The sequence below is a fragment of the Drosophila navojoa genome, chromosome 5, assembly GCF_054131105.1.
Source record: "Drosophila navojoa isolate 15081-1374.11 chromosome 5, UAZ_NAV_1.0, whole genome shotgun sequence".
Lineage (NCBI taxonomy): Eukaryota > Metazoa > Arthropoda > Insecta > Diptera > Drosophilidae > Drosophila > Drosophila navojoa.
Window position 1 is genome coordinate 10,825,337 of NC_142893.1, and position 27,523 is coordinate 10,852,859.

At 37.9% G+C, this 27,523-nt stretch overlaps 1 protein-coding gene across 3 annotated transcripts in view; it reads right to left on the bottom strand.

The window, feature by feature from the left end:
• fra (neogenin protein frazzled) overlaps positions 1-21,207 on the bottom strand; it is a 46,947-nt gene extending 25,740 nt beyond the window's left edge. For all 3 annotated transcript variants that reach the window (XM_089260738.1, XM_018103953.3, XM_018103951.3), the window contains exon 1: positions 20,319-21,207. In XM_089260738.1, the coding sequence (XP_089116864.1) occupies positions 20,319-20,424 (106 nt within the window). In that variant the 5' untranslated portion in view covers positions 20,425-21,207. The remainder of the gene's footprint in view (positions 1-20,318) is intronic.
• Positions 21,208-27,523: the final 6,316 nt, after the last annotated feature.

Consider the following 27,523-nt stretch of genomic DNA (forward strand, 5'->3'; position numbering starts at 1 on the left):
CCGTCTCGTTCTCAGTCTTTGTTGTCGCTCGCAAATTGCGCATTCTTTAGCAAATTTCCTGTTTATGCTCCATAAAATCCATTGAAGCGTTTAATATTGGCAACTTGTCGGACGTCTCCATGGGCTACGTGGCCAGCGTGTGAATTGGCGACAAGTGAACGCATCCTCTGTGGGTGGTTGCAGCACCGCCTCCTGCTGCCCTCTCAGCCCCCTCGGCCCCTGCTGCTGACTCATGTCGGTCTCATAGGCCCTCATCGGTAAATCACTTTAATCGTCTCTGCAGACATTATAAATAAATGAGTAGACAAAAGTGCATCAGCATTTGTGAGCTTCTTCTTCCACGTCTGATGTTGGCACAGTCTATCGAGTTTAATTGAATTTTCAAGTACGTAAATCAATTTGGATGCGATGCACAAATGGTAACAGTTAATGATAAATATATATATGTATGTTGGCATACATCTATTGAAATTGATAGCGGAATGTGTTAGCTCGTGTCAAAGTCAAGCCAAATGAGCGGCAGTTAACCTCTTGTCAAGGTTAGATTACTAGCACTTGACAGCTACTGTCAGAGCCTGATTCTTCGAGCAATATTTAACAGCTAGTTAGGTTGCCTTGCAAATGAAACAACTGTAAGCAAGGGCATCAAATCAACATTGAGCTGCTGTCAAACTGCTTGTCAAACTTATCAAAGCATTTCACTCTCATGTAACTCCTTTATTCATATTGAAACTCAACTTCATATCGAATTAGCTGCGTTTACTAATTATGCAATTATTTGGAATTCGGCTAGAGTTTGCTTTCCTTTTGCCCCCGTTTACCCTTAGGCCATCGACGTCATCATAATTTTTATCAGTTTTGTCGCAGACAGCAGCAAGTGGGCCACACCTCAGCCTCGGCTATCGGTGCTGGTGCCTGTCTGTCGGATTACGCAATAGAAGCCGAGGTGGTGCAGTGGCTGCTGCTGCTGTTGCTGCTGCTGTCAGTCGAGCATCCCACGCACCCAGCAGCGGCTCCTAGCTGCTCCTCTGGCTCTGGCGCCTGCCCACGTTGAATGCGATTAATTGAATTTGGCGCACAATAAAAATAAGACTGTAAAAAAACATAAATAAAAGACAGCCATGTCTATATGGACACCAGTTATGAGCGTAATCGGAGCTGCAATTGCTGCTGGCCGCAATGAAAACGAGTTTTCAGTTTTCAGTTTTGTTTTTCTGACTTTTTATCAAATTCGTGTCAATATTTTTGAGGCGCTTTCGAAAATGTGTTGATTGCACCTGACGTCAAATTTATGCGTGCATTATTAACATATCTGGAACAGCAGCAGCAGCAGCAGCAGCGGCAGCGGCAGCAGCAGCAGCAGCAGCAGCAGCAGCAGCGGCAGCCAATGCCTACTTATGACCGCATTAGTTAGTCTTGAGACAGAGTTCGACAGGTGCCGTTGAGATACCCTGTATTAGGTGGCATACCGGGTAAAATAAAGTTGAAAGTAATAATAATACTATTTGTTATACTCAAATTATAGCTTAACTCAAAAAAAAATATACCCTATGTATATTTATTCTCTAGGGTACATCAGAATCACTTAAGGGTTTGGTCCAACTTATTTACCTTAGAGTCTTTCATATATGATCACCTGTCATACAGTTACATATCATAGCAACCCCCTTCACAACATTTACAGGGTATTCAAAACAACGCAGTTTGTGGCTTAAATGATGCACTCACAGTGAAAAACAGTTAACCAATATGATTGATAGATGGCTTTAATGCTCACAATGTCTGGCAGCTGATTTCGACAGTTTGAAAATTTGTTGAACATAAACAAAATATATTACACACATACATAAAGGCAAAGAAAAACATTAAAGTTTGTATTACACACATGCATATAGGTATGTAAGCATATATAGAAAATGTAACTAGTGGAAGCCATAAATCCAGTTATAAAAGGAAATGCATAATAAAAGAACATTTATTTGGGAAAGTATTACGATTTCAGTTCACAAATATGGTATCGAAGCAGATTCTGTTTGTTTTATATATTATATGTAAATATTTGGAATATTCTTTTCTCTTTTAAATTTCGCTTACCCTTTTACTCATTTTAGAAATTTGTGTAAGCTTCTTAAGTTTTCTCTTATCTCATTGTTAGACAAAGATAACTTTTCTATACATATTTCATTTTACTTTATCTACATATATTTTCTATTTTATTTCTATTTTCCATTTACTCACGGAACATCTTAGCCCTTACGAAACTTACGTTTAACCCTTTGACTCTCTCAATTTGGTATTTGTTTTTGTTTGATCGCTTACCTGCAAAGAAAAAGAAAAAAATTTGTGTTAAAAACTTATTAAAATTTTAAATATTTTATGTGAATCATTTTTTACAGCTTATATGCGCTCATCTATGAAATTATGAGCACACATACTCACGCCATCTCTCCCTCTCTCCCTCTCCACTCTGTCTCTATCTCATGCAAACTACAATTTGATTTAATGGCTGTGCGCTCAAATTTTGAACCATGAAAAAATGTTTTATTGATGCCGCCACGCCCACATTGAAGGCGGATATTATGGTGATGCTGCTGGCTGCCGTTGGGGCTGCCACAGATAACACGTAAACTTTGTGCACGCCCGAATCGGGCAACAAATTATGGCCGTGCAAAGTGTCATCAAAGCCAAGTAAATCATCTGATTTTGTCGTGCATTATTATTTATGACCCAGGTTCAAAACACTCAAAGCCCATTAAAAACAAAAGGCTTCACTGTTGGGTAACAAACATGCGCCACAGGAGCTGCTGCTGGTGCTACTCCTGCTGGTGCTACTCCTGCTGGTGCTCTTTGCACAGATAATAAAACTTGACAATCGGGCGAAAAGGAATTTTTTTGTTATTTCTAAAAGGCTATGCGAAACATTTCACTTTTTTTTTTCGCTTTTCTGAATCATCATCATCAGCAGCAGCTGAAACTGAAAACATTTGCCATGACTTTTCTCACTGCCAGCCAGCCATTATATGTTCTTTTCCCCCTGCTCCGCTCTTTATTTAATGGCCTGACCCGAACCCGTAGAGGCATCTGGGCTGTGCGTCAAAACATTTGTCGTGTTGGGGGCAACCGCAGCAGCAACAGCAGCAGCAGCAAACACACACACACTATAGAACTTATATATATATATATATATATATGTCGAAGCACTAGTATTCTTGTTGAAGCACTAGTATTCTCTTGATTAATCTCCATTGTGCAGCGAGTTTCGGCGGCGGACAAGTTCTAAACGTAACTGACCTCTTTGTCTCAACCATTTCTTGTGCTTGCCACCGAACCACACTCAGCGACAGCTACAAACGCTGTCGCCCAGCTACAACGGGACATTTCCATGCTAAAAATCATATTCCAGTCACAACACACCAAACGGCTGATGCAATATTCTTATGAAATTACAATAGTTGTGAAATAGCAAACAACTCTTATTTCACATACTGACCACCAAATACTCTCAATAATTTCACTATGCAAGTTGCGCTCATGTGTGACCAAAACAACCACCATACTCTGTCATAGAGCATTCTTTGTTCAAGGGCATCGAACACACAGGCTCGACTCACACTCGCACAAGTTCGAAGGCACGCATAAAGGGAAATAGAAGCACAATTACAATGCGCGCAAACAAATTAGTACTACTTGCTCTTCGACATATACATACATATATATATAATAAAGTGAAGCTGTTGAAAGGCGTTTAGCCGTAGAAGTTGAAGTTGGTGCTCTGCGCATTGTGAGCTGCCAAACGTCTGTTGCAAATCGTTCAAATATTGCGAGACGTGGCTGGCTGAGGGCAGGCACAGCCCAAACAGCTGAGTCGCCGAGTCCTGCCCGCCCCAGTTGGGGCAGCTACAAGTAAGGCAACAAAAAAACGGGTGTGTGTGACTAGACGACGTTGCAATACTCTGATAGGTCGTGGATTTGGGAACTCTTTATTAACGAATTAATGAATTTATATGATATATTAGCCAAGGTTAGAAAGAGACATACATAGGTACCAACATAACGATAAAGTTGCCTTGGAATATCATTTTTCTTACAGTATCTAAAATGTTAAAGAGTTTTCTTTTATGAATTTGATATAAAGCTAAAAAAAATCAGACTGATTCTGAAGGTATTACTAACTTTGACTGAAGCAATGTATTGGGGCAACAATTGGAAAATAATTCTATATGCATATATATATGGCTTTATACAAATAAAGAATAATCTTAACATAACTACTTAATGATTGTTTACGTTACAAATTTCATGTCAAGTTTCTATTGCCCGCTTCAAGTGTATAAAATACAAAAAAAAAAATCAATATATGCGTTTGGATGTATGAATTATGTGTCTGCCAAGCACACATCACACACTTGCACACACACACAGACACACTCTACAAACAGTCTACATACACACAGCATTCTCTTCAGTTTGTTTTAGCTGCGCTCAATGCAATTTGCTCCCAAGGCGACGCTAGCTTCCCTCATTTCCCTCTGTCTCTCTCCATATTTGACTCCCCCTCTCACTCTGTCCCCCCTCTCTCTCTCTCTCTCTCTCTCTCTGTTTACATTCTTTTGGCATGTTTTACGAGCCGGCGTCAATTTTGTATTTAATTTGTGCTGTCGCATTAACAATTTGGCCAGCTCCACTTGGGCTTTTATTATTATTTTTTTATGGACTGCCCACACGCATTTGCCATCCTCGCCGTTGGCTGTTGCTGCCACACGGAGTCGCCGCACTACCGTTGCTGGCTCTGATGGAAATATGTTTGCGGCTTAGCAAATCACAACAACCACAGCAGCAACAACATCCACAACAACAACAACAACATCCGCAACAACAACAGCATCAACAGCAGTAGCAACTGCAAGTGCAACATTGCTGCAAGTTGGTTAACCAAAAGCCAAACAATTTTGTTGCCAAATTCATGTAAATGCAAAACCACAAAAGCAAAACAACAACAACAACAACAACGAAAATAACTGTGAAATAAATGGTAAATTCCTATGAAATATGCACTCGAAGAGCCAAAATCTTTAATTGCATTTCAATTGCTGCAAAATTTACATTACTGAGTGAATCAAGTTAACATTGTGAACGATGCTTAAAGAAGATGAGAGATGATAGATTTTAGCTGGGAAATGAATTGAAACATATATAGTAAAAGCATGCATATTGTCATACATAGGCGTATATAAATAAGTATATATAGGTTTCCATGATTAAATGGGTTTAATTCGTACAGCTCTTGCTTGAAAAGAGAGTCGTGAGAGATTGAAGAGGACGAATTGGAGCATATAAATATATTTGGGATTATATTATCTCGAGATGAAACGAAGTCATTTTCTATATCTTCTCATATGCTTAAGGAGAATCATTAACTTATCATAGGAATCCTAAGAAACTCAAATAGAGGTAAATTCATTATATCTCTTAAATGATAAATCAATGCATTTTATTCAATTATTCACAACGTTTATATCATTGTAAATTGAAAGTATATCAAGTTCTTCGTGATAACTTCGTTCAATGATTTATTACTATAACTCATACATACATTCATATCTATATTTTTCAATATTTACACAATAAATATACAAAAATTCTCTTCAACAGCCTTCAACAATCCGAAACAAAGGCGCCTTGATTGCAGCTACCGAAAATGTTTACAGCCGAAATCGAAATTCGAATCAAGTCTGATCTAATAAGCAGTTGAGAGCCGTCGAGTGCTGAACTCTAACCTGACCAATTTACGGGGCAGCAACTTTCATAAATATAGAAAGCGTTGCCTTAATGCGTTGCTATATGGATGTACCTACATAGTATATTGCCCGGTAGGCAATGCATGCTCACAGTCCACGGTCGCTGGCTCCACTCATAAATTGTAAGTGCATATAAGAGTATACTCAATTTTATTTATTACCCACTCTCTCACTCCACAACGAACGGTCCCTCCTCCTCCTCCTCGGGCATTGACGCGGTACGCACACCAAAAAATGAAAAAATTTTCCTCCAAGCCGAAAAAAGAAGGAAAGAAAACTATAAAATTGACCCACGACACAACATACCAAAAAAAAAAAAAAAAAAAAGAAGAAGCAAGAAGTTATCTTTAGATCGATTGTCGATGGCCAGAGCTGGGAAGTCGAGTCACGTTATCAGCTTTTGTATTTGTCTGCTGATATGACTAAAAACATAAACTTTTAGATAAATGGGATTATGCTACGTGTGGATACCCTGTACAGAATAAGCCATAAAATCATAAAATATCTATGAGGGGTATAAAAAGTCGCTTCCAATACCGTTTACGATAGACGAGGTAGATCGTATAACTTGCAGCTGTATCGATGAATATTGTATATCGCTATCTGGCAGATGTTCGATGACTATAAACTTCTTATTTGCACATTGATAAGGGCAGAAAAATATAAATAATTATATACAATCAAGAGTGATTAACTAAGAGATACCCTAGACATAGTTTTTGAAGTAGGAATGCAATAATTTGTTCAAGCTATTCATCAGTAAGAAACATAAAGAATATATAAAACTTAATACACGTTTTACAATTTGCCTAGCTTTATGCAGGACAAGACTGGTAAACAACCAAATATACCAGGAAAGAAACTTCTGATAAAAACTCTTTAGCAAACTTTGAAATAAATTACTATATCCTATGGCATTCATATATCGTATTTATAGAATGAATTTTCTCTATTGCTGGCGCACGCTCGACTTTACAAAACAATTTCAAAAGTCTTACAAGAGGCATCGGACCGAAATGCGTACAGAAAAGCCTCAGGAATTGATAAGGCAATCAATAAAACAAATAGCGCAGTTTATTGAACCAGCAAAGGGTCAAAAACCATTCACCAGGCAATTAAGTGACTTCATTCGGATTGCCAGAGATCCCCATATTAGAGCGCCGCCAACATACATACATATATGTATTTCCAAATGTCTATTTCTAGACTTAGTCAAAGATTAATGTTGGGTTAGCCAGAGAACAACAAAAACAGAGGGGGAAAAACTCCTCCTGAATGGTAGTCCCCGATGCTAGTCGCGCCGCTAGTTAAGCGTATTATAGCCTTTGTTTGAGCGCTGTCACAAGATAATGCCGCAAATATTTACAAGCTAGTTTCGAGCGTTCCAAAGCGACTTTGGCTGTCAAGTAAAATATTTGATCTGCAATAATATTTACACAAGCCAAGAAAACCAAACGTTAGAAATACGTTTAAGGTGTGTGCGTGTGTGTGTGTGAGAGAGAGCGAGGTGTGACACGTGTCTTGGCCCTGAACTTGTTGCCCCCCAGGGCAAATGCAGTTTGCAATTTATGGTTTGACAGCAACTGCGGCAGCTACAAATGCTCAAAACATTCCCAATTTGCATATGCGCACTGAGATATGATATATAGACGTTGATTTGTTGTTGCTGTTGTTGTTGTTACTTTTTTTTTTTCCCAATATTGCATAAGCGCTGATGCCGATCGGCGCAAAAGTTTTAATTGAATGCGAGCCAGCTAGCTCGAAATGGCTTTTCCATTGGCTTGGCTTAACGACGACGCATCAATCACATTTTGGCAGCTGCTGCCCCGACTTGCGTCCTGTGCTCCTGCAGTCGCTCTCTCACTCTTTTACTCTCTCTCTCTCTTCCATCTGTCTCTCTCTCTTGCACACATTTGCTCTCTTGCTCTTGGTACGTGACTTCCGCTTTGGCAATTTGAAGCTGCTGTTTCCCAGTTGGGCTCTGCTCAGGTTTGCTCTCTTTTTCAAAAAACTTGTCTGCTTCTTCTTCTTCGTATTTTGCTTTGCTGTCATGTCAAACACTTTGTGCAAAAGTTCAAGTGCGGGTGTCGTTTGTAGTTGATGTTGTTGTTGTTTTGATTATTCTTCCACTTCCTCTTCGCCTTCCCCTTCCGCTGGCCGCTCTTCAAGTGCGAGTAGTGACGCGCAATTTTACGCCTGTCGGAGCAGGACAACAACGGAGCAGGCATCTCTGCGTCTCTGAATCACTTCACTTGGCCTTCGTTTAGCATTCAGCTAACGGCATTCGCTTCTGGCCGCGTGTGAAAGTTATGAGTGTGCCAAAAGATCATGAAAGCCTGCTTACAAAGCGCGACAGCGACCGGGGTTAATCAAATGTTAAATATTTACAGCCAGTTTAAATTTAAGAATTTTCGTATATTTTATATATTTATCATATTTTATGTTTTATGCGTAACGTAAGGTTAGTTCTTTATACTTAGGCTAAAATATTTTTATATATATTTTATATATATTTTTATATATTTTATATATATATATTTTTTTTATATATATTTATATATATTTTTATTCAGTTTACAGCATTCACATTTACGACTGAACTCAAGGGCTAATTGATTTAATTAAATTAATTATTTTTTTTTGTATCTACATTGTAAATTGTAAGCGTGCAAAAAGTTGTCAATTATTAACTTAAATATATTTATATATATATTTTTTTTTTCGTTGCCATCATTTTTCGATAATTTGTTAATGATATTGCTGATACTTGAGCTAATTCATCTTTACATTAATCACTTGCAGCTTGGCAGAAAATATTTATCAATATCAAAACTAAAACAATTTTGTATGCAAATGATATTACATAATATTTTTAAATATATTTTATCTCTGCATAATATAAGCAGTTTCTAGAGCCTAAAATACTTTCAGCGAAGCTTTTCAGTAGAGTAGAGTAATACCAAAATTGTCGATGTACGATTCACCCACGTTTGCCCCACCTTCGCATTTAAGCAACTGTTTAACCAGCTCTATTGTCAACTAGCAGAGAGCACTACCTCCACGCTGCCTCCTGTGCAACGGCACGTGAAGTACATGCAACGTATTTGGCAGTGGCCAAACAATGCCCCGGGCACTTGGAGCCATTGTGAGAGACACACGCAGGGCCACAGGCACAAGACAAAAGCAATTTGTGTCATTGCCAGACTATGAAAGAAGAAGAAGAACAACAACAACAACTGCAGTCGAGTTCTGGCATTTTAGCACCTCGTTACAACATTTGCATAACTGCGGCGCGACAATAGCCGCAAATGTGGCAAGAAGCGAAAATGCAGACAATTACAGTTAACTGTATTGCATGGAAGGGGATGGAAATCATATCATGTTATCATTTGCAAAGAACCGAGAACTGAGAACTAAGACTATCTCATTTCAATCATTGATATCGATGCATTGAGGCAAGTTTCAACATGGAATTATTGTGAATGTAGTCAGAGGTATGCAATTCCTCATCTGCATTAGATTGAATGTCTTATTGAATAGAAGAGGATAGACAACCATGCCATGTCAATAGAGTTTTCTAATAAACAACATTGTATATTTAATAGGAATATTTTTATTAAGTTTTCAGAGTGAGTTTGTTCATTTAAATATTTAAATATTGTATAATATATATAATATTCAAATTTTAGATAAGTTTTAAATAATACGTTTGTAATTATACTGTAGATAATATTGTAGATCCATTAGGCCGTAAATCACTTTCAACTTGACAGCAAATATTGAAATGCTAAAACTAAATTAACAATGGGGAAAATAATGCTCATGTTAAATGACATGTGACAAACCAGATCATTAAGCAAACTATTTATAAATGTTGATTATTATACATCATTTAATATATATATTTATATACATATTTATATGTTTATTTATAAGTGTTGATTATTATCATCATCATTTAATATATATATTTATATTATTTTAGCTCTGAATAAATGAAATATATGTTAAACTATTCGCATTATCTTAATTTTGCATTATTTTTTAATTTTTCACTAATGAATCTAAGATTTTCCTCTTGTTCTATGAAGAGTTCTTAAGTAGGTTTTATATAATTAAAGACTACAAATGTGCAGCCTATATATTAATATAAAATTCTTAGTATAAACAGACTTTTAACGTAATGTAGCACGTTCTCATTCCTGCCTTAATATTTTCCTACTGCTGCCACAATATTTCGTATTCAGATAACTTCAGACATATTTGAATTTCGATTCCTTGACTAAGATTGTCAGCTGAAATAGAGGCAAACATTTAATATATCAATTTGGCAGTTGGCAGTTATTAACGGCAGTGTGGAAATCGTGCAACTAGTCCAAAAGAAAAAGACGTTAACTGAAAAGTAGCTGCTGCTGCTGTTGCTGTTGCTGCATTCCTCTTTTTGGAACAGAGCTAAGAGTGTCGCATCAAGTGTGGAGTCTAATGGAGTCAATAACAACAACAACAACAAACCAATCGAGTCATCAAACTGGTCGCATTTCAAGCATTTTACGCAAATGTCAGCGGCGACACGTAAATTAACAAACTGTGGCAGCCAACCTGAACATGACAGCTCAATTGAAGATGCCACACAGCGCACGTTGCAGTTGCATCTCTGTGGCTCGATAATTGCCATTAATCAGATATCGACGGGCGCATCATAAACTGCGCATGTAATCGACATTCGCTTTTAAAGAATACAAACAACAGACACAGACAAGCACACACACACACACACACACACACACATGTACACACACACATACGAGACGGCGAGTTCAACAGCTCAACAACGTATTTTGAGCCTCGAGAGCCTCAGTCTTGGCCAGGTCTATGAGATATGCAGCACTTAGTACCTACTTAAGTTGCGCGAATGCGCCGCAGAGCCCGCATCGGACGGACGGACGGATGGACAGCATTTGAGATAAGATCACAACAACAAAGAGCTAACAAAGATCACTGACTGTGTGCCCAAGTGTGCGCGTGTGTGTGTGTGTATGTGTGTGTGGCTTAGGAGCTATGCACGCTTTGTCGTGCTGCCAGACAGACAGTGCACAGTGGTACAATGATTTGAGCTAGTTTTCATTATAATTTATATATAGAAATCTTAAATTACATGTTAAATTTAATCATTTCGCATTCTTCTACTCTAGCTTGACATAAATATAATTTGATATCTGTTGATATAAATGTTGATATCTGTGGCATTTATATGGAAAGGTAAACAAATTGAAATAAGAGTTGATATTTATATACCCTGAACCCATTGAAAATGAGAGATCATAAATATACTATCCATCGAGTGTCATATCATTCAGCTTCTGTCATGCAGCCTCAACGCATTTAGCTTCTGCCATAAATTCGCCAGAAGACCTCAATTAAGAGCATTTATATTTATGTGAATCAGATGATTGTGTTTTCTATTTCATGGGCAATGAGGATAAATTGTTCCACAAGCCTCATATTATTTGGTCTTTAGCATTGATGTACCGAGTTTCGCAGCATTCAGCTTTTGTCAGGCTGCTGTCCTAACTCAAGTTGAAAGTTTTCTTTTTGGCACATTGACTAGAAGAGTTGGTCCAGAGTTTCTTAATAATTCATAAGGCTTTTAACTTTTATTTAGCGAGCAATTTCTGATCAATATTTCCACAAGTAGATGTACCAGTCTTTGGCATTAGTGTGCCTCATATATAGAGTTTCGTAGCATTCAGCTTTTGTCAGGCAGCTGTCCTAACTCAAGTTGCAAGTTTTCCTTTCGGCACATTCACTGGAAAAGTTGGTCCAGCGTTTCTTAATAATTCATAAGGGTATGCCTTTTATTTAGCGAGCAATTTCTGATCAATATTTCCACAAGTAGATGTACCAGTCTTTGGCGTTAGTGTGCCTCATATATAGAGTTTCGTAGCATTCAGCTTTTGTCAGGCTGCTTTCCTAACTCAAGTTGAAAGTTTTCTTTTTGGCACATTCACTGGAAGAATTGGTCCAGAGTTTCTTAATAATTCATAGGGCTTTTAACTTTTATTTAGCGAGCAATTTCTGATCAATATTTTCACAAGTCGATGTACCAGTCTTTGGCATTAGTGTGCCTCATATATAGAGTTTCGTAGCATTCAGCTTTTGTCAGGCTGCTGTCCTAACTCAAGTTGAAAGTTTTCTTTTTGGCACATTGACTAGAAGAGTTGGCCCAGAGTTTCTTAATAATTCATACGGCTTTTAACTTTTATTTAGCGAGCAATTTCTGAACAATATTTCCACAAGTAGATGTACAATCCACCGAGTGTCATATCATTCAGCTTCTGTCATGCAGTCTCAGAACATTTAGATTCTGCCATAAATTCGCTAGAAGATCTATATTCATATTTCTATGAATCATGAATCACTGTATAATTTATTCGCATTTCCAAAACAATGTTTTACTATTCGCCCAGTTTTCATAGCTTGCTGTCCACTGTGCCTAGACCAGCAGAGCAACGACAGTGGCATCGACTCGTAAGTGGTATGAAGTACGTGCATTTTGTAGATAATATTGAAATAATAGCAGCCGCTGCGCATTCGCTGCAACATTGAGTTGAAGCCCCAGTCGCAGTCGCAGTCGCAGTCGCAGTCGCAGTCGCAGTCTCAGTTCAGATCAGTGTCTGCTTCTTTTGTCTTGTGCTGATCGTAACAAATTACTTGCTTGCCCGCAAACGGCTCCGTCGACCGCTGCCACTCCTCCTCTCGCTGCCCACTTTCCAGTAGTGCGCCCTAGCTGTCCATAGTTTGTCGTCGCCGTTGTAAGCGTCGCTCGTTTTTCATGTTCTATTTTTTTTGTATGTGTGGCAATCGCAGCCGTTAGATTAAAGCTGCAGATACACAGATACGAGCGGAGGAGGAGGAGGAGGAGGAGCTGAGTGACTTCAGCTGAATCGAAGTGGAGAGTGGATCGAATGTAACGAACGATCGATCGATCTACTTTAAGGCCGGCAAGTAACGTTTTGCTGGCTCCGTTTGACCGATAAGCGCTGTCGATAAGTCGCCCAAGTCGAGACGCTTGGCGAGACATGGACATGCCGCCTAAATGACCAACTCAATTTGCTGCCGCATTTTCAATTAAAGCTGCCTCAAGGCGAGGCAACAGCCACAACATTAGCAGCAACAACAATGCAAAAACTTTTTTGTGCCTTCAAAAATAATTATGAAGCAAAGTTGTTAGCAATGCCCTGTAGCTGTAGATATGAGAAAGCGGGCATAATCAACCGTATGGAAGAGGCCGCATGGCCAAAGTCAAAGCAGTTGCAGCCAAGGCTATAGGGTATGTGTATACAGAATCAGAAATCAGGTCAACAGAGAAAGGTCCAGAGTCTTAAGTATAGCGTGTCTCAAAGTTCGCATATGCCTCGCACTTCAGCCAGCGATTGATCGAACAATCGAACAAGCGAGAATGCAAATTTTGATGTTAGATATTATCAGAACATGCTGCTCTGCAAGCCAAACGCATTCTGTAGTAGCTCTACCTGGGACCTGGGCGTTGTCTACCTGCACGATCTGGAATCTCAGATCACTCAAATGCGATACGAACGAGCTCTACAACTGAAAGTTGCTAAGTGCATACAAAATGACGATCAGCGATATCGTAATATATTCGTATATAATAATAATAATTTACAAAATGCTCAATCTTTGATTTATGCAGATTAACAGATACGAAAATGAAGTATCGAGGACTAGAATATCTACAAATTTGAAGTATATTTTTGATATATATGTATATATAATATAAAACAATTTCTTATCATTGAATTTATCAAATTGAAATCGAAATAAAATAGTTAAATACTTGTTAAGCAGACATTCCTCATATATATTTGTGTACAGGGTATATCTAAGTTGAGCAGACTCAATATATAGCTACTCATATCTATATATATATATTTCTTTTTGTTCTGTCATTAAAGACTGCCAAGTGCCGAGTAAAGTTTTAATTGAGTTCTTTGCCCAGCTGCGGGCACATTTTCTTCTACTCAATGCAAGGCAAGGCATTGCGATTTAGGGCGTGGCAGATCTAGGAGCTGGCCATTGGTACCTGAGCGGATAGCTGCAAGGTAGCCATTGCTGGTAGCCTTATGAGCCACGTTTAAAAAGAAGTTGAGGCTGAGGTAAAACCTCTTTTCTGACTTCCGTTTGCAGCAGGTGATTAAGTGAATTGGCATAGTCTAGTCCAGTCCGAGATAATGTCTGGGGCGTATTATTTTAAGTGTTTATGGAGCTCTTTCGGTTGTTGAAGCTCAGGAGCCGCTTAAGCCGAGCGCGTGAATTTTACGACCGAGTTTCGAAGGCCGACAGCCGCAAGCTGCATCGAGAGAGAAAGAGAGAGAGAGCGGGATTTTGCACCTCTTAGTCGGAGACGGCGTGGCGAACATTTAAAGTGCCGTTAACATAGCACTTGCTAAAACACATATATTATATGCACCAATGCAATGCAGCACATGAAATTACCAATAACAACAGCTCGTATGCAAAAGGAAAATGCTTAAACAATATGCAAAGCTAAACGAATCGAGATTACTCTGTCTCTCTCTCTCTCTCTCTCTTTTTAAATGCAAGCAGCTGCTCGAGAATTAATCTATATGGCCTAGACTAAGCTAAAATCTGCTATAGAAAGTGCAGAATAATAAATATATAATATATAACATATAAGCCCATATCAAAATTACTTTAATGTTAGCTCAGAATCTAGCTAAAGTCTATTATTGTATTCCTTTTTATTATATCTTACAGAGTATTTCTCGAGTTTAGTAATAAACAATTCAATAGCTAATTGGACCTTTAAAAGGCATTCATTTGATTAGACTTAGATATATGTATGTAGATCGAAACATCCAGAGTTAAATCCAACAGGGAATATTCTGAATCGAATCTTAGCAAAAGTAAAGTTCAAAGTATATTAACTGAGCAGAGTATATTGAATTTATGGCACTACAATCTCTCTGTAGCCTTTTCGCTTGATACATCTTTAAGGCTTGCTTTGTTAAAAAAGGGTACATTAATATACTTTAAGTAAATTCTTGTGTACTCTCAGCTTCAGCTGCTGTTTACAAGATTCGTCTGTAGTTTTTGCCTCTGTTTTCAACTTCTCATCTGAGTCTGTCGAACTGTTGTTGTTGTTGCTTTTGCTGCTGCTGTTAAGTTAACACCTTATGGCCGCAGACTCTGGAAAAATTTGCATTGTTATGTTCACAATTTACAAGGCTTCTCTCAGCTGCCTCTGCTGCTGCCTCAATTCTAGTTTCTGTTGCTGCTCCGTTTCCTTCTCGACTGATTGGCTGCCCGCCCACGCTTTCGCACTAAGCGCTATGCAAATTGGCTGCACGACCACGCCCACGCGCTAGCGCCCATGTATTCTTCGTTTTGTGTAGTGCATTGCCAATGCCATTCGTAATTGCAAATGAAAATAAAGTGAATTTTATAGCATTTCCTGTTGGCATTCATACGGCCAGCGGCTCGATTTTTGGGCTCTTGCCTTGGGTTCAGGATTATTGGGAGGAGAGCCAGAGAAGAGCTCTGACCAGATATGGGTGTTCGTGAGTGTGACTGATGTTGTTGTTGTTGTTGTTGTTGGGCTGCTGGGAATTCGGGTGCGTTGAACTGCAACAGCAACAACAGCGGGAGCAGCAGCGGGGCAGCAGCAACACCAACAACAACAACAGCAGCAGTGGCAGCAACAGCGTCTGCATCCACATCAACAACTGCCACAAATTCGGATTTTGCGTTTCGGGATTTCTCCTGCTTTTGTTGTTGTTGTTGTTATTGTTATTGTTGTGAATTATTCATGCTGTCTTTTGGAATCGGTTAAAGCGAGGAAGAACTCGGCCCAAATTGTAGCTAGCGTGCCAGTGAGTGGGAGTGAGAGAACAAACTTTGGGTGTGCATTGTTTCTCTTACTCTCTTCCTTTTTTTTTTTTGTGTGGATAAAATGTAGTTGTTGTTATTGTGGTCAAACCATAAAACAAAACGGAGCAACAAAAACAAAAACAACAACAATAGCAGCGACATGACATGTCGAAAATGCATTCATTATTTGTTGTTGTTGAGCAATTTTTTTTTTTTTTTGTATTGTGAATAATTTATGTGCTGTGCAAATTAAAATTCACATTTGCCACAAAATTCATTTAGTTTTTATTATGCACAGCTGGAGGGCGATAATAACGGCATAGCTATAGCTAAACAGAAAGTGTTAATGGCTAAGCGAGACCGTTAAGATTTTCCAATCAAGCATGAAGCCCATTGCTTAGACAAAAAGCACACCAAAATGTGTAAATTGAAGTTTACGATGATGCAAAATATTAATTACTAATCTGAGCAAATGGCAACTGCTAATGGAGTTTAGATAAAGGGAGTTGTGATGTGGATGGAATTGTATTTATATACCATATATTATACATATTAGAATTTGCTTTAAAATATTGTTAATATAACTAATTATTTTTTTTTTTTATTTTTTGAATTAATGTTTTTTTATGAATTAGTACTTTTTTTATGAACTACTCCCTGCTACAAATTTTAATAAACTACTACCATTTTTAACTACTACGTAATACTATTTTCATAAACTACTACCATTTTTAACTACTATCTACTACTGTTTTTATGAACTACTACTATTTTAACTACTATCTACTACTGTTTTCATGAACTACTACTATTTTAACTACTATCTACTACTGTTTTCATGAAATACTACTATTTTTCACGACTACCTACTACTATTTTCATGAGCAACTACTACTTTCATGAAAGCAATTGCATACATATTTTATTTATAAGTATTATTGAATATAAATTCATTTAAGTACATCTTTATCTATATTCATATATCGACTCCTCATTTAAAGGCCTTAAAAAATACCATGAAATATGATTTCGCCTAGACAACTCAATTGCCTGTATACTAATCATATGCAAAGATATAATAAAGTTATTTTATCATAAAATATAGTCTTGTGGCAAAAGGCTTCCTTCCCATAGACACAGAGATAGAGAAGACTATATCATTAATTTATAATTGAAATTATTATTATCATAATTAAGTTGAGATGGAAGCTCTACAATATGAATACAACTTGCAATAGCTCCATATGCAAACCAGTTAAATTACTATCTCATGTCGCTGCCTGCGAGTTCTTTCATATTGTCGTCTGCTTGTTTGTCGTTTCGACAGGTTTCCTTCATCTATGGGTAAATACGTTCACAGTCCATGAGGAGCACATTTTGCAAATTGCAACCTTGAACAATGTCAAAGCCACAGTCAGGTTAAACACATACACACACACACACAGATAACTATTCATACACACACACACACACAGCGACATCCGTTGGAAAACATGGCACAAACCACGACAAAGACTTCAATTCTCCGTCTGCAACTCCCTTTAGAGTTTGCCTGCAGGGTGAGTCGCAGCACTCCTTGGCCATGTTATTTTGTTTGCACTGATTGAAAATTGACAGAAAAGGTAAAGGAATTTGGCGACACTGCCAGGTCCTTGCCAGTTGCAACTGCCAGACACAACTCTGGCAAATTTTCGGCCCAGGCAAAGGCCTTATACAGTGGCTGTAATTAGTTGACAGCCAAAGGAAAGAAATGACCTCATTCTGACTAAATGTGTCTCCACAGTCACTCTCGCTCTCTCACTCTCTCCCTTCCTCTCACTCTACTTATTTATGTACATTGTGTACACATTGCGACAGAGCCCGAAGGCAGGCAGGAGCTGTGACCATATGGAAATGTTTTATGACGACGCCGAGAACAACAGCAGCGCAATAGCAATAGCAACAACATAGCGCACCCTTCACGAAAATAAAAAGGGGTGTGAAATTAGAATAACATGTCACACACACACACACACATACATACATATATGTATATTATATATCGTATAACACGTAATGCGGCCAAATATGCTGGTAGCCCGCTCAAGTCTGGCCAGGATTCGCACGGACTGCGGCTGGCTAACAATTGTCACAGTTCACGGGGGGGGCCAGGCACTAAACAAAGAATTATGACCATTAAAACTAGAATGCGACGCAAAAAAAAAAAAAAGAAAATGGATATTACTTGGGACGGGTCTAAAAGCAGCAAAATAAGCGAAACAGGAGCAAAGCACACGTTACGCTTTTGCTGGCAACACCCAGTTCTTCATCATCAATGTGGTTGTTGTTGTTGTTGTTGTTGTTGCTCTGTGTGTTAGTAAGATTTTTTTTAATTACCGCCTGGCCATTAATTAAGCGCGTGTGTGTCTGTGTGTGTGTGTGGCTCAAAGCCAGCCTTGTTTTTCATTAAAGCCAACCTGTGCCCAACAATTACCATTTACTTCCGCAGCCAGCCAAGCTGAATGCGTGTCAGACTCGTGTTTGGAGAGCAAGCGAGAGTCAAGGAATTTGCTTTGTCCTTTCAATTTTTTATCATACACTGTTACAAATGTGTGCGATTAAAATAGTCATTATATGAACTATATATTCGGTTAATCTAGTTCGTATTTATTCCCTTCATTTCTTAATTAAAAAACATATCCAAATATTAATCAATGTCTGTCCCGTTTATTCTCATTCCTGGTTATATATTACTCGGCTTTCAGTTTTGTCAGTTTTGGAATTATTTCGATAAGGCCAGCTCTATTGGGGCTGAGCAGCGAGCGCTTGACCCCCAACAGACTGACACGCAATTTGCATATGTATTTTAGCTGAAAGTTCTTTGATAAAGCACAAACCCGGCAACGGGCAAGCGGGCAACAGCTTATCATTTTTTCATTTTGGCTCCGACTTTTCCGCACCGCTTTTCCACATTTTCGGGGATGTTCACTTTTTAAGCTGATGGCAGTGATAAATTCCAGGCACCCCAGCGAGCTTAAGGGCTGGTTTCTCTTCCATTTCTTTTTTTTTTTGCCCCGTCGTATCCGGGCATTTAATTTGTTTGCATTATTTGCGCATTTTGTGTGGATTTGAGCGCTGTTGTTTATACTATCTATGTGTATACTCGAATCCAGGCGATTTCAGATAGTAAACTGAAATTGAAATACGACAATATGCGAGTCAGCTCGCCTGCCTCTGTAAAATTAATCAGTTAATGCGTTTCAGCCGGCTACACTGAGGATATTTGACCTGATTCCGTCTACCTGAGCCCGCTTCACTCTCCACACACAATAGACACTTGTTGTTGCTCTCGGGATTCTCATTTGGTTTTGTTTATGGGAATTCACATTTGTTAAGACTCCCAAGTATTTATGCCCTGTAATATTTTGTCTGAGGAGTATGCAACTTGTTGATTTAGGGTATTTGGAGACTACAGAAGTATAAGTGGAAATGGGGCACGAAGTATCTCTTGTATCAACTACTTCAGATTTGTACTTTCTTCTATATTTCTATTGTATATGAAAGACAAAAAAAGGAGTATTATAACTAAAGAATAGAATATCTATTGATTTCACACACTCATCATCAAATAGTAGAGGGTATATGCAAGTCATTAACTCTTTGCGAAAACTAAAGATTTAGCTCCTATTCAGTCTAGGGTAAATGCAAGTTCATCATTCAACATATTTAATGTAATTGACACTCCTCAACTTCAAAAATGTGACCCATGTGTACATATTTATACATTTTGCGAATTCTTGGCTGAAAGCCCAAATATGGATCGAACGATCAAACAACTCGAAATGGGGTAGACTCATTATGAACATGTTTAATGCTGCCAAATAGAGATAAGGAATTGCTGATAAGCAGATAAAATGATTATTGTCCAGTAATTGAGTTGGGCACATTTTTAAAGGCGTTACGATTTTATACTCTTTTAAATAATACAATAAAAGTTGGCATACATTGTATATGTAGAAAATGTATGTATTTTAATTAAATGTTATTATTTTTATTGGTTTCTTAAAGGTTGTCTAAAGCAAAAATTAAAATTCCTTTAACATATATTTCATATTTAAATATTCATTCTCTTCTTCTTCATCCTTCTAGGTCTTCTGAGCATTTTCCTTGCCCAAATTATCGAGTAAGTACTGTAATCGTCAACGTCCTTGTCTTATCTATGTAGTGCCGCGACACACCACATTAATTATCTCTAACAAAACGAAAATATATGACTACCATATGTATGGGAAGCGTATGATTCGTGATTGCAAAAAAAAAGTACCCAATTTGCGTCAATTTAGAAAACAAACTAAAGCCTTGTGAAATACACCACATATGTACGTATGTAAGTAATGCTCATTGGGTACATATGGTCAAATAGTAAAACTTATCAGCTGTTGACATAGTAAAAGCCAATTTCCGAATAGAATGCGAAAAAAAACCTGCGCTATTGCACGTCGACCAGACAAGGTGTCACCTGGCTCTGTTGCTATAGCAAATTGGCAATTATGATAGGCTAACTGTACTTAGAAAATACACGCATGCACACATACATATATCGTAGATCTAATCAGTAATCAATTCGCTTACCTTGACTCGCTTGTGATTCGGTTGCCAGCAGCAGCAGCAGCAGCGGCAGCACCGTCAGTCCTATCCAAATCCATTTCTCATATCCTGTTGCCATTTTTCGGGCCATTTGTTTTGAAACCTTTCTTGTTGTTTTTGCTGTTACGTCGTTTTACTTTTTAATTGGAATAGTAACGGTTAAGTCGTCGTTCGCTTTCAGTTCTTGCATTTATTGCGCTGCATTTTGAGGGCCTCGTCTAACGGTGTTGGTTTCGGTTTCGTTTTCTTTTCGTTTTGTCACTTTAGCACTAACATTCTACACATTCTTCCTTTGCATGATATTCGTATTATTTTGTTGTGCTCCTTCCACATTTATTGTGTATTCGTCGAATTTTCGCGTAGTATTGTGTAAATTCATTTCATTTCGTTTCGTTTTGTTTGCTGTGTTTCGTGCGCGTTTTGCCGGCTGCAACAACAACAATTTAAATTTCTACTTTTTTTTGTGCACTTTTCTTGTTCTTTTACCAACAAAACACTCGTACACATTCAGTTACAGCAACAACATCAACAAAAACGGTAAGTGCATGAGCATAAGCGCCAGGCAACAACAAAAACGACATCAACAAATTGCGCACGCAGTAGCGTTGTCTCGCTCTAACTAAGGTTAGCGTCGTCTGGCCGCAGGCTAGCGTTGCGAATCGTATTTTTTCAATTCATGTTTTGCATTCGTTTAATGAATTAAAACTACTGCACTTACTACACCAATATGTTATTATGCCTTAACTTTATATATTAACTTAGCCGCATAGCACTAATATATTTATTTAACTAACCGCGTTTTCTACACACCATTGAATGCACACTACGCGCGCAACCGACCTGGCGCGACGAACATTGAACAGAAACTGAAGCTAAAGCAGTGAGCATTGAGCAAGATGCAGAATGGCCTGCCATTGGAATTGTATGAGTGGATGAGAAGAGCTAGAGAGAGAGCACAACATACAAACGTATTTTCATGCGCTCTGTGAGAGAATATCGATAATCATATCGATACTTTTTGTGAGCGCAAACAAATTAATTTACGAATTGTTTAACGGACATTTCGGCTATATATATGCTCAAGAGTGCGCGGTATGCAATTGAATTAAAATATGATAATTAAATTTGCATGCAATTATGTTAAATTACACATGTTTTAGGCCTTTTTGTATGCCTGCAGAAGTCTCTCTCATTTACCAACACTGCCAGGCGCCTAATTCGAATTGACGTAACAAATTAAATCGCCTAAAGCCTTAAATTGAATTCATTTAATTGATTTGTTTTGCATTGGCCTATTTGTTTGCCGTACAAGTTAATTGAAAAAACATTAAACAAGTTGGCAATGTCGCGACTGATTCAATTAATGCCAACTGCCATCTGAATAGTCATTTATTTACATATGCCTTTTGACTTTTAGTTTGTCATTTTTCCTGTATTTTTTTTTAACTTTTTGCATATACATACATAAAAAGTGCAAACTTTATGCATGTACATATATGTATGTATGTACGTGTATTTGTTTTTTAATTTTCCGCTGACGCTTTGCGGTCAGAACTTGTTTGATTGTCCAGTCCTGCCCCACCCTCTGGGCGAATGTTAAGGGCCCCATTGTACGGCTTGTGGTCGAGAGTTCTGGTCCACACAGGAGACTCATAAAGTTAGACAGCCAAGCTAAGCCCGCAATTAAGCTTTAAAACTGAACTTAAAGATTTTGTGGCTTACAGCTGGAGAGCTGAATGATAAATGTAAAATTAAATGCACAGACATTTGCACAAATTACCCCAAAAAATGGCAGGAGACGGACGAAGGATAGGGAAAGTGCGCTTTAAAAAATGAGTATCGCGGCAGGGGAGCAGCAGCAGGAGCAGGAGTAGGCGAGATGGACTCTCTGGAAAGTGGGTCAAGTTATGTGGACTTATCAAATTGCCAGCTAAAAGATTTACAAGCTCGTCGCTAATTGCGGCTTTTTGTATGGGCTTGCCAGAAATGAAGGCAGCAGCCACGCCTACTTCTCCACCTTCTGCCGTTCAGCAGTTGCCTCCTCCGCCACCTCCTGCTGTCTCTACAAAGCCCTGCGCAATGCGAAACCACAAATTTTTGTTTTAATTAATGAAGCTGTCGTTAGCTGTTTCCATCTCTCTCCCTCTCTCTCTCTCCACCTCTCTCACTCTCTCTCCATCTGTCGGTTAGCTTGTGATTTGCAGCGACAGCCAGCGACGTAGAAAGTATTTGCAGCCCATGTTTGAACGCCCACTAACTGTGGAGAGGCACTCAGCACTCGGATAAGTTTTACACGAATGCACAAACAGCACTTGTCACATATAATTACAGCAGATATATTTCTGCTTATTTTTTTATAAATTTGTTATATTAGTTTTAGCATCATGCATTTGATTATGCCTATCTATCTAGACATTGAGAGATTTTTTAAAGATTTTTTTGACACTTGTTTTATATTATTGACAAGATCGATCTGTAAATATAACACCATATTTTATACTAATACCATACTTTTTCTGTTTGATATTCTTTAAATTCTTGATCCCTAAATTCGAATTCTTTTTCTATTTTTAGGGTTTAAACTCAATGTTTATTATAGAAAAATAATTCCTTAAAACTAAATAAAGTAGTACGTGTTTTATCTAAATGCATAGAGATAAATAGACAAATGGGCTCTATGACTTACTATATTTATGTATGTATGTATATGTATATGTATACATTATCTGAACGCATTTAAATATGACGATACTGACGATACATGTACTATATATGCATATATCTATCGGTTTATATCAGAGCATCGTCATATTAGATTACCTTATTGTTAGGGTATGACAGCTTTAATTGCAATTGACGTTGATGCATGCCACAAAATGCGTAGGATGAGCCCAAATAACATAGAAAGAAAGAGAGAGAGAGAGAGAGAGACAGAGACAGAGAGAGACTAGCATGATAAGACGGCACAAGTTGTATAAAAGGAACAGATGAACAGGGGAACCAGATGGGGAGATACCAAGCAAGAGCGTGAGCTAGAGCAAGGGGAGGGGAGCGCATTGAGTGAAGTCCATAGGAAACGCACAGACAACGAGCGCGAGTTAAATTAAGTTAGCGTCGAGACGACGACGACTTGACAACAGCAACAACAGCAAGCAACAACAACAAAACAACAACAACAACTAAATAAATAAATATATGCATTACGCGCATAAATCAAAATCAACTTGTAAATTTAATATGTCGCCGTGTATTTTGTGGCGCTTGCCACATGATTTATGCCGATTGTATTTTAGTTGAATTGCCGCGAAAATATTAACATGAAACAAGGGGAGTGCTATAGCCCAGAGATACCCTGGAAATGAACGTGAGTGGGTAGAAGCGATGGGCTAACAAGTGTTGGCATATTAAATGTGAGTATGAAAATAGGCCAGAAAATAGCCTAGTATTTATTAGCAGGGTATTTCTAGTTTGTCAAGGAAAATGATTGACCATGTTATAGTTAAACTTCAACTACCCTTTAAGATCAGTAATTCTCATATTATTTTCTATATCATATACATTACTCAACTTCAATTAGCTCTTCTTATAAATCCATTTCTTTAACCTCTGCTCTAGGGTATCTCTCTAGCCCATCACTGACTCCAACTCTGGTTAATTCCTTATACAAATTTTTGGGCCTGCCTGCCGGGTATACCAAACCGTTGAACACGCCCACCTATTGGCCATGCAATTGGTAGTTCAGACATTTAATTAACACTCGACTGGTTCTCATGGCCATAAGTGCCGGCCGGGCTAGTTGCGGCTGACTAGTGGCTAATTGGTAGGCAGCTCAGCTCGTTCCAATTTCTCATGGATGTATACAAAAGAGTGACAGGCATGTCTCGAGGAAAAACTTAATTTTCACACATTAAAATTAGCTGGAAAAGCAACCGCCCTGCATGCCTCCCGCCTTCCGCCTCCCTCACCCCATGGTCTAGGCTAGCGATCGCTTTGACACTGAAAAATGACAATTTCAAGCCCTGGCGACAGTTTGACAGGCTCTGCGGATCCCTCATTTCCCATATGATATACAGATATATACATATGTATATATATAGATATATATATATACACGTATATACTTGAAATATCTCTGTTGTAGCTGTGGCTGCAAAACGAAAGCAAAATTGGGACTTGACTTGCACTTGGACTTGACTAGTGAGCAGTGTATTAATGTGTGTGTGTGTGTTACAGTGCATGTCTGTATGTATGTATATGCCCCACGTCAAGCAGCTTTAAGCGGTGTAAGCAAAATAAATGAGTTTGTCAGCCGGCAGCGACATGATTTGATAATTGGTTTTAAAGGCAATTCGAAAGCGAGTCGAAAGTGGTCGAAAAAAAAAACTACAATAAATACATAAAAATTATAACAGGAAACGGATCAGAAGTGTATTGATATGGCAATATCTAAAAATAAATCATAGCAATAGAGAAATTGTTAATAAAAAGGTGTAAATGTTAAACAAGTGTGTGAATATAATGATATGAACTGATATACTGGGCGTATAAGTATATGGATTAGTGGATTAGGTATGGAAGCTATGAAGCCTAAGGTATACGATTTAAGATGTAAGATATGTATATGATATATGGTTCAAGGATAAAGAAATGAATGAAAAGAAATGAAGAGGCATGAAGAGATATAATACAATACATATGTATGTATGTATATATAAATATATAAGCGAAATTCGAATAAATATAGTTACATATAAAATACTTAATATATGTTGATATAAAAGAAAACCTATAAATATTACAATAAATAGATAATGTAACAGATTAGGCTCAAGATATCCCCACACATATATGCATAATAATATAAATTAAAATACTTTGTTCTACGGCGTTTTGGCCAACGCAAGTTCTGGCCATTGACTCGGGCCATTGGCGGCGATAATCAGCTCAAATTTTGGTGGCAACAGCTTCCAAGTGGCTGCCAAATGACTCATTGTGCGATTTTCAGATATGAATGTGGGCGGGGCAAGGCGTGGCGGGTTTATTGTGACGGTTATGTAAGGTCATTAAGACCCCACCCAGGCGACCCCAGGAGTGAGCCAAGTAAAGGCAGACAGCAAGAAGAGAGAAGAGAAGACGAAAGCAGATCGAAGATTGAATGCACTGAAGATATAATAATATAAATAATATATATGTGGTATACATTTAATTGATAAATAAACATAAATAAATACATTAAATTCTAACTTAAATTGAATTTTTTTTATTTATTTATTTTAAAGAATTATTATTTAATATATATACATATGTTTTATTTATACATAAATAGAATATTTTTATAAAACGTTAAAAAATATTAAGATAAAATGTATTAAATTAAATTAAATTAATATTAAATTATTCCTATTATTATTATTATTATTATTATTATTATTATTATTATTAAATTAAAATATATTAAATATATTAAAATATATTGAAATTTGTTAATGCATTTTAGATACTTTGGTTTATTTCATTTTATATTAAGAAATTAATAAATATAAATAATACATACATATATTATTTCGCATGATATCTGATTTATTTCATATTTCATGATTTCTTTTTTTATTTTATATATAAAGCCATTTCAGTGAGATAAAGATAAATAAATATCTGAAATTCTCATTTTCTCATGCCACATGGCAAAAGTGTTCTATCCCGTCTTCGATTCATAGGGTATTCAAGGAACAAAAGAACTTGAAGCCCAACATAATTCTGACACTCGAAAAGTTTTTTGTATTCTGTTTTGCTTTTGTTTTTGTTGATGTTTATGAATGCATTCGCTGGGTACCGTTAAGAGCGGCCATAAAAACAACTTAGTCAGCAAAGTGAGCGTTAGTCAAACTATTTTAATTAAATGCCACCAGATACCAAGAGGCAAGAGCCGGCGAGGGGGCAAGAGTGGCACAAGTGGCATGCGGCATGCGGCATGTGGCCTGGGGCAAGTGGCATGTAGGGCAGTGCCTACTGGGCGAAGAAGAAGAGGCGCTTCACTGTGGGCTATAATGAACTCGTTAACGTCAGCCAGCTTACCCACCCATTCGGCATCCTCCCCTCCTCCACTTCTCTGCACTTGCAACTGCAGCTGAGCGGCATGCAGCACATAAATTAATGCTGTCTTCCATCTGCAGCACCAGCGACTGCATTTCGACGCATGCCAAAAAAAAAATTTACAAGCTACAGCATTTTCCACATGCTTTTCAAGCGCGCATCGTTGTTGTTGTTGTTTTTTTCGCGAATTCGATTTGAGCAGCGAGCGAACAAAAATGGGGAAAAAAAAAACTGAAGTGAACTGAGATTTCAGTCTGGCGCCGCTAGAGCGGATTATAGCGGGGGCGGACATGTGCTACATGTGTGGCAGGAGGGGCACATTGGTCAACTATGTGTCAAGTCGTCGAGAGGGGGGCAAAAAACTGCAAAATTGTGAAATGTGACAGCAAGGAAAAGGCGAAGCAGCTGCAGGAACAGGAAGTTGCAGTCAAGCAAAGGATTTGATGTGGCTTAAAGTGAGACATATCTATAGACATATATATATATATATAAATGTGTATATATTACTTTCATTTATTATGAAATATATAGCTGACTAGCAGAGCTTAATTTGTTATATGAATTATAGCTGAGCTATATATTTATACAGACTATATTACTATTAATATATCTCAATTATGTTTAGCAACATTTACTTTCAACTATATACACATACATACATACATGTATGTTATGTATCTATAAAACATAAATAATTCAAGTCAAGCTCCATAATTAATTAAGTTCTCGTTAGATGCCTCCGCACTTGGCAATTTCTTGCCGCTGCTTGAGCAACTGACATATCCTTGGTTTCCGCTTAGTCACATCCGCCCCCCACACCCACCCACTTCTCCTAAGCGGATTTTCCTCGCGCTGCCTGACAGCTTTTCACTGTAGCTGTGAAATTAATTAAGTTGAGTTTTTTTTTTTTTTTTGCACTTGTTTGGGCAATTGTTGCTCAGGCTGCGGCAAAAGCCAATAAATCCTTGTTGCCTGTCACAGGATGCGAGCGCATTGAGTAGGCAGAGCCAGCAGAGCCCAGGTAACACAGCTAGCAGACAAATTATATGTATTTAAATTAGCCCGCTGCCTAATTTAATTACGAGCCCGAAATTCCA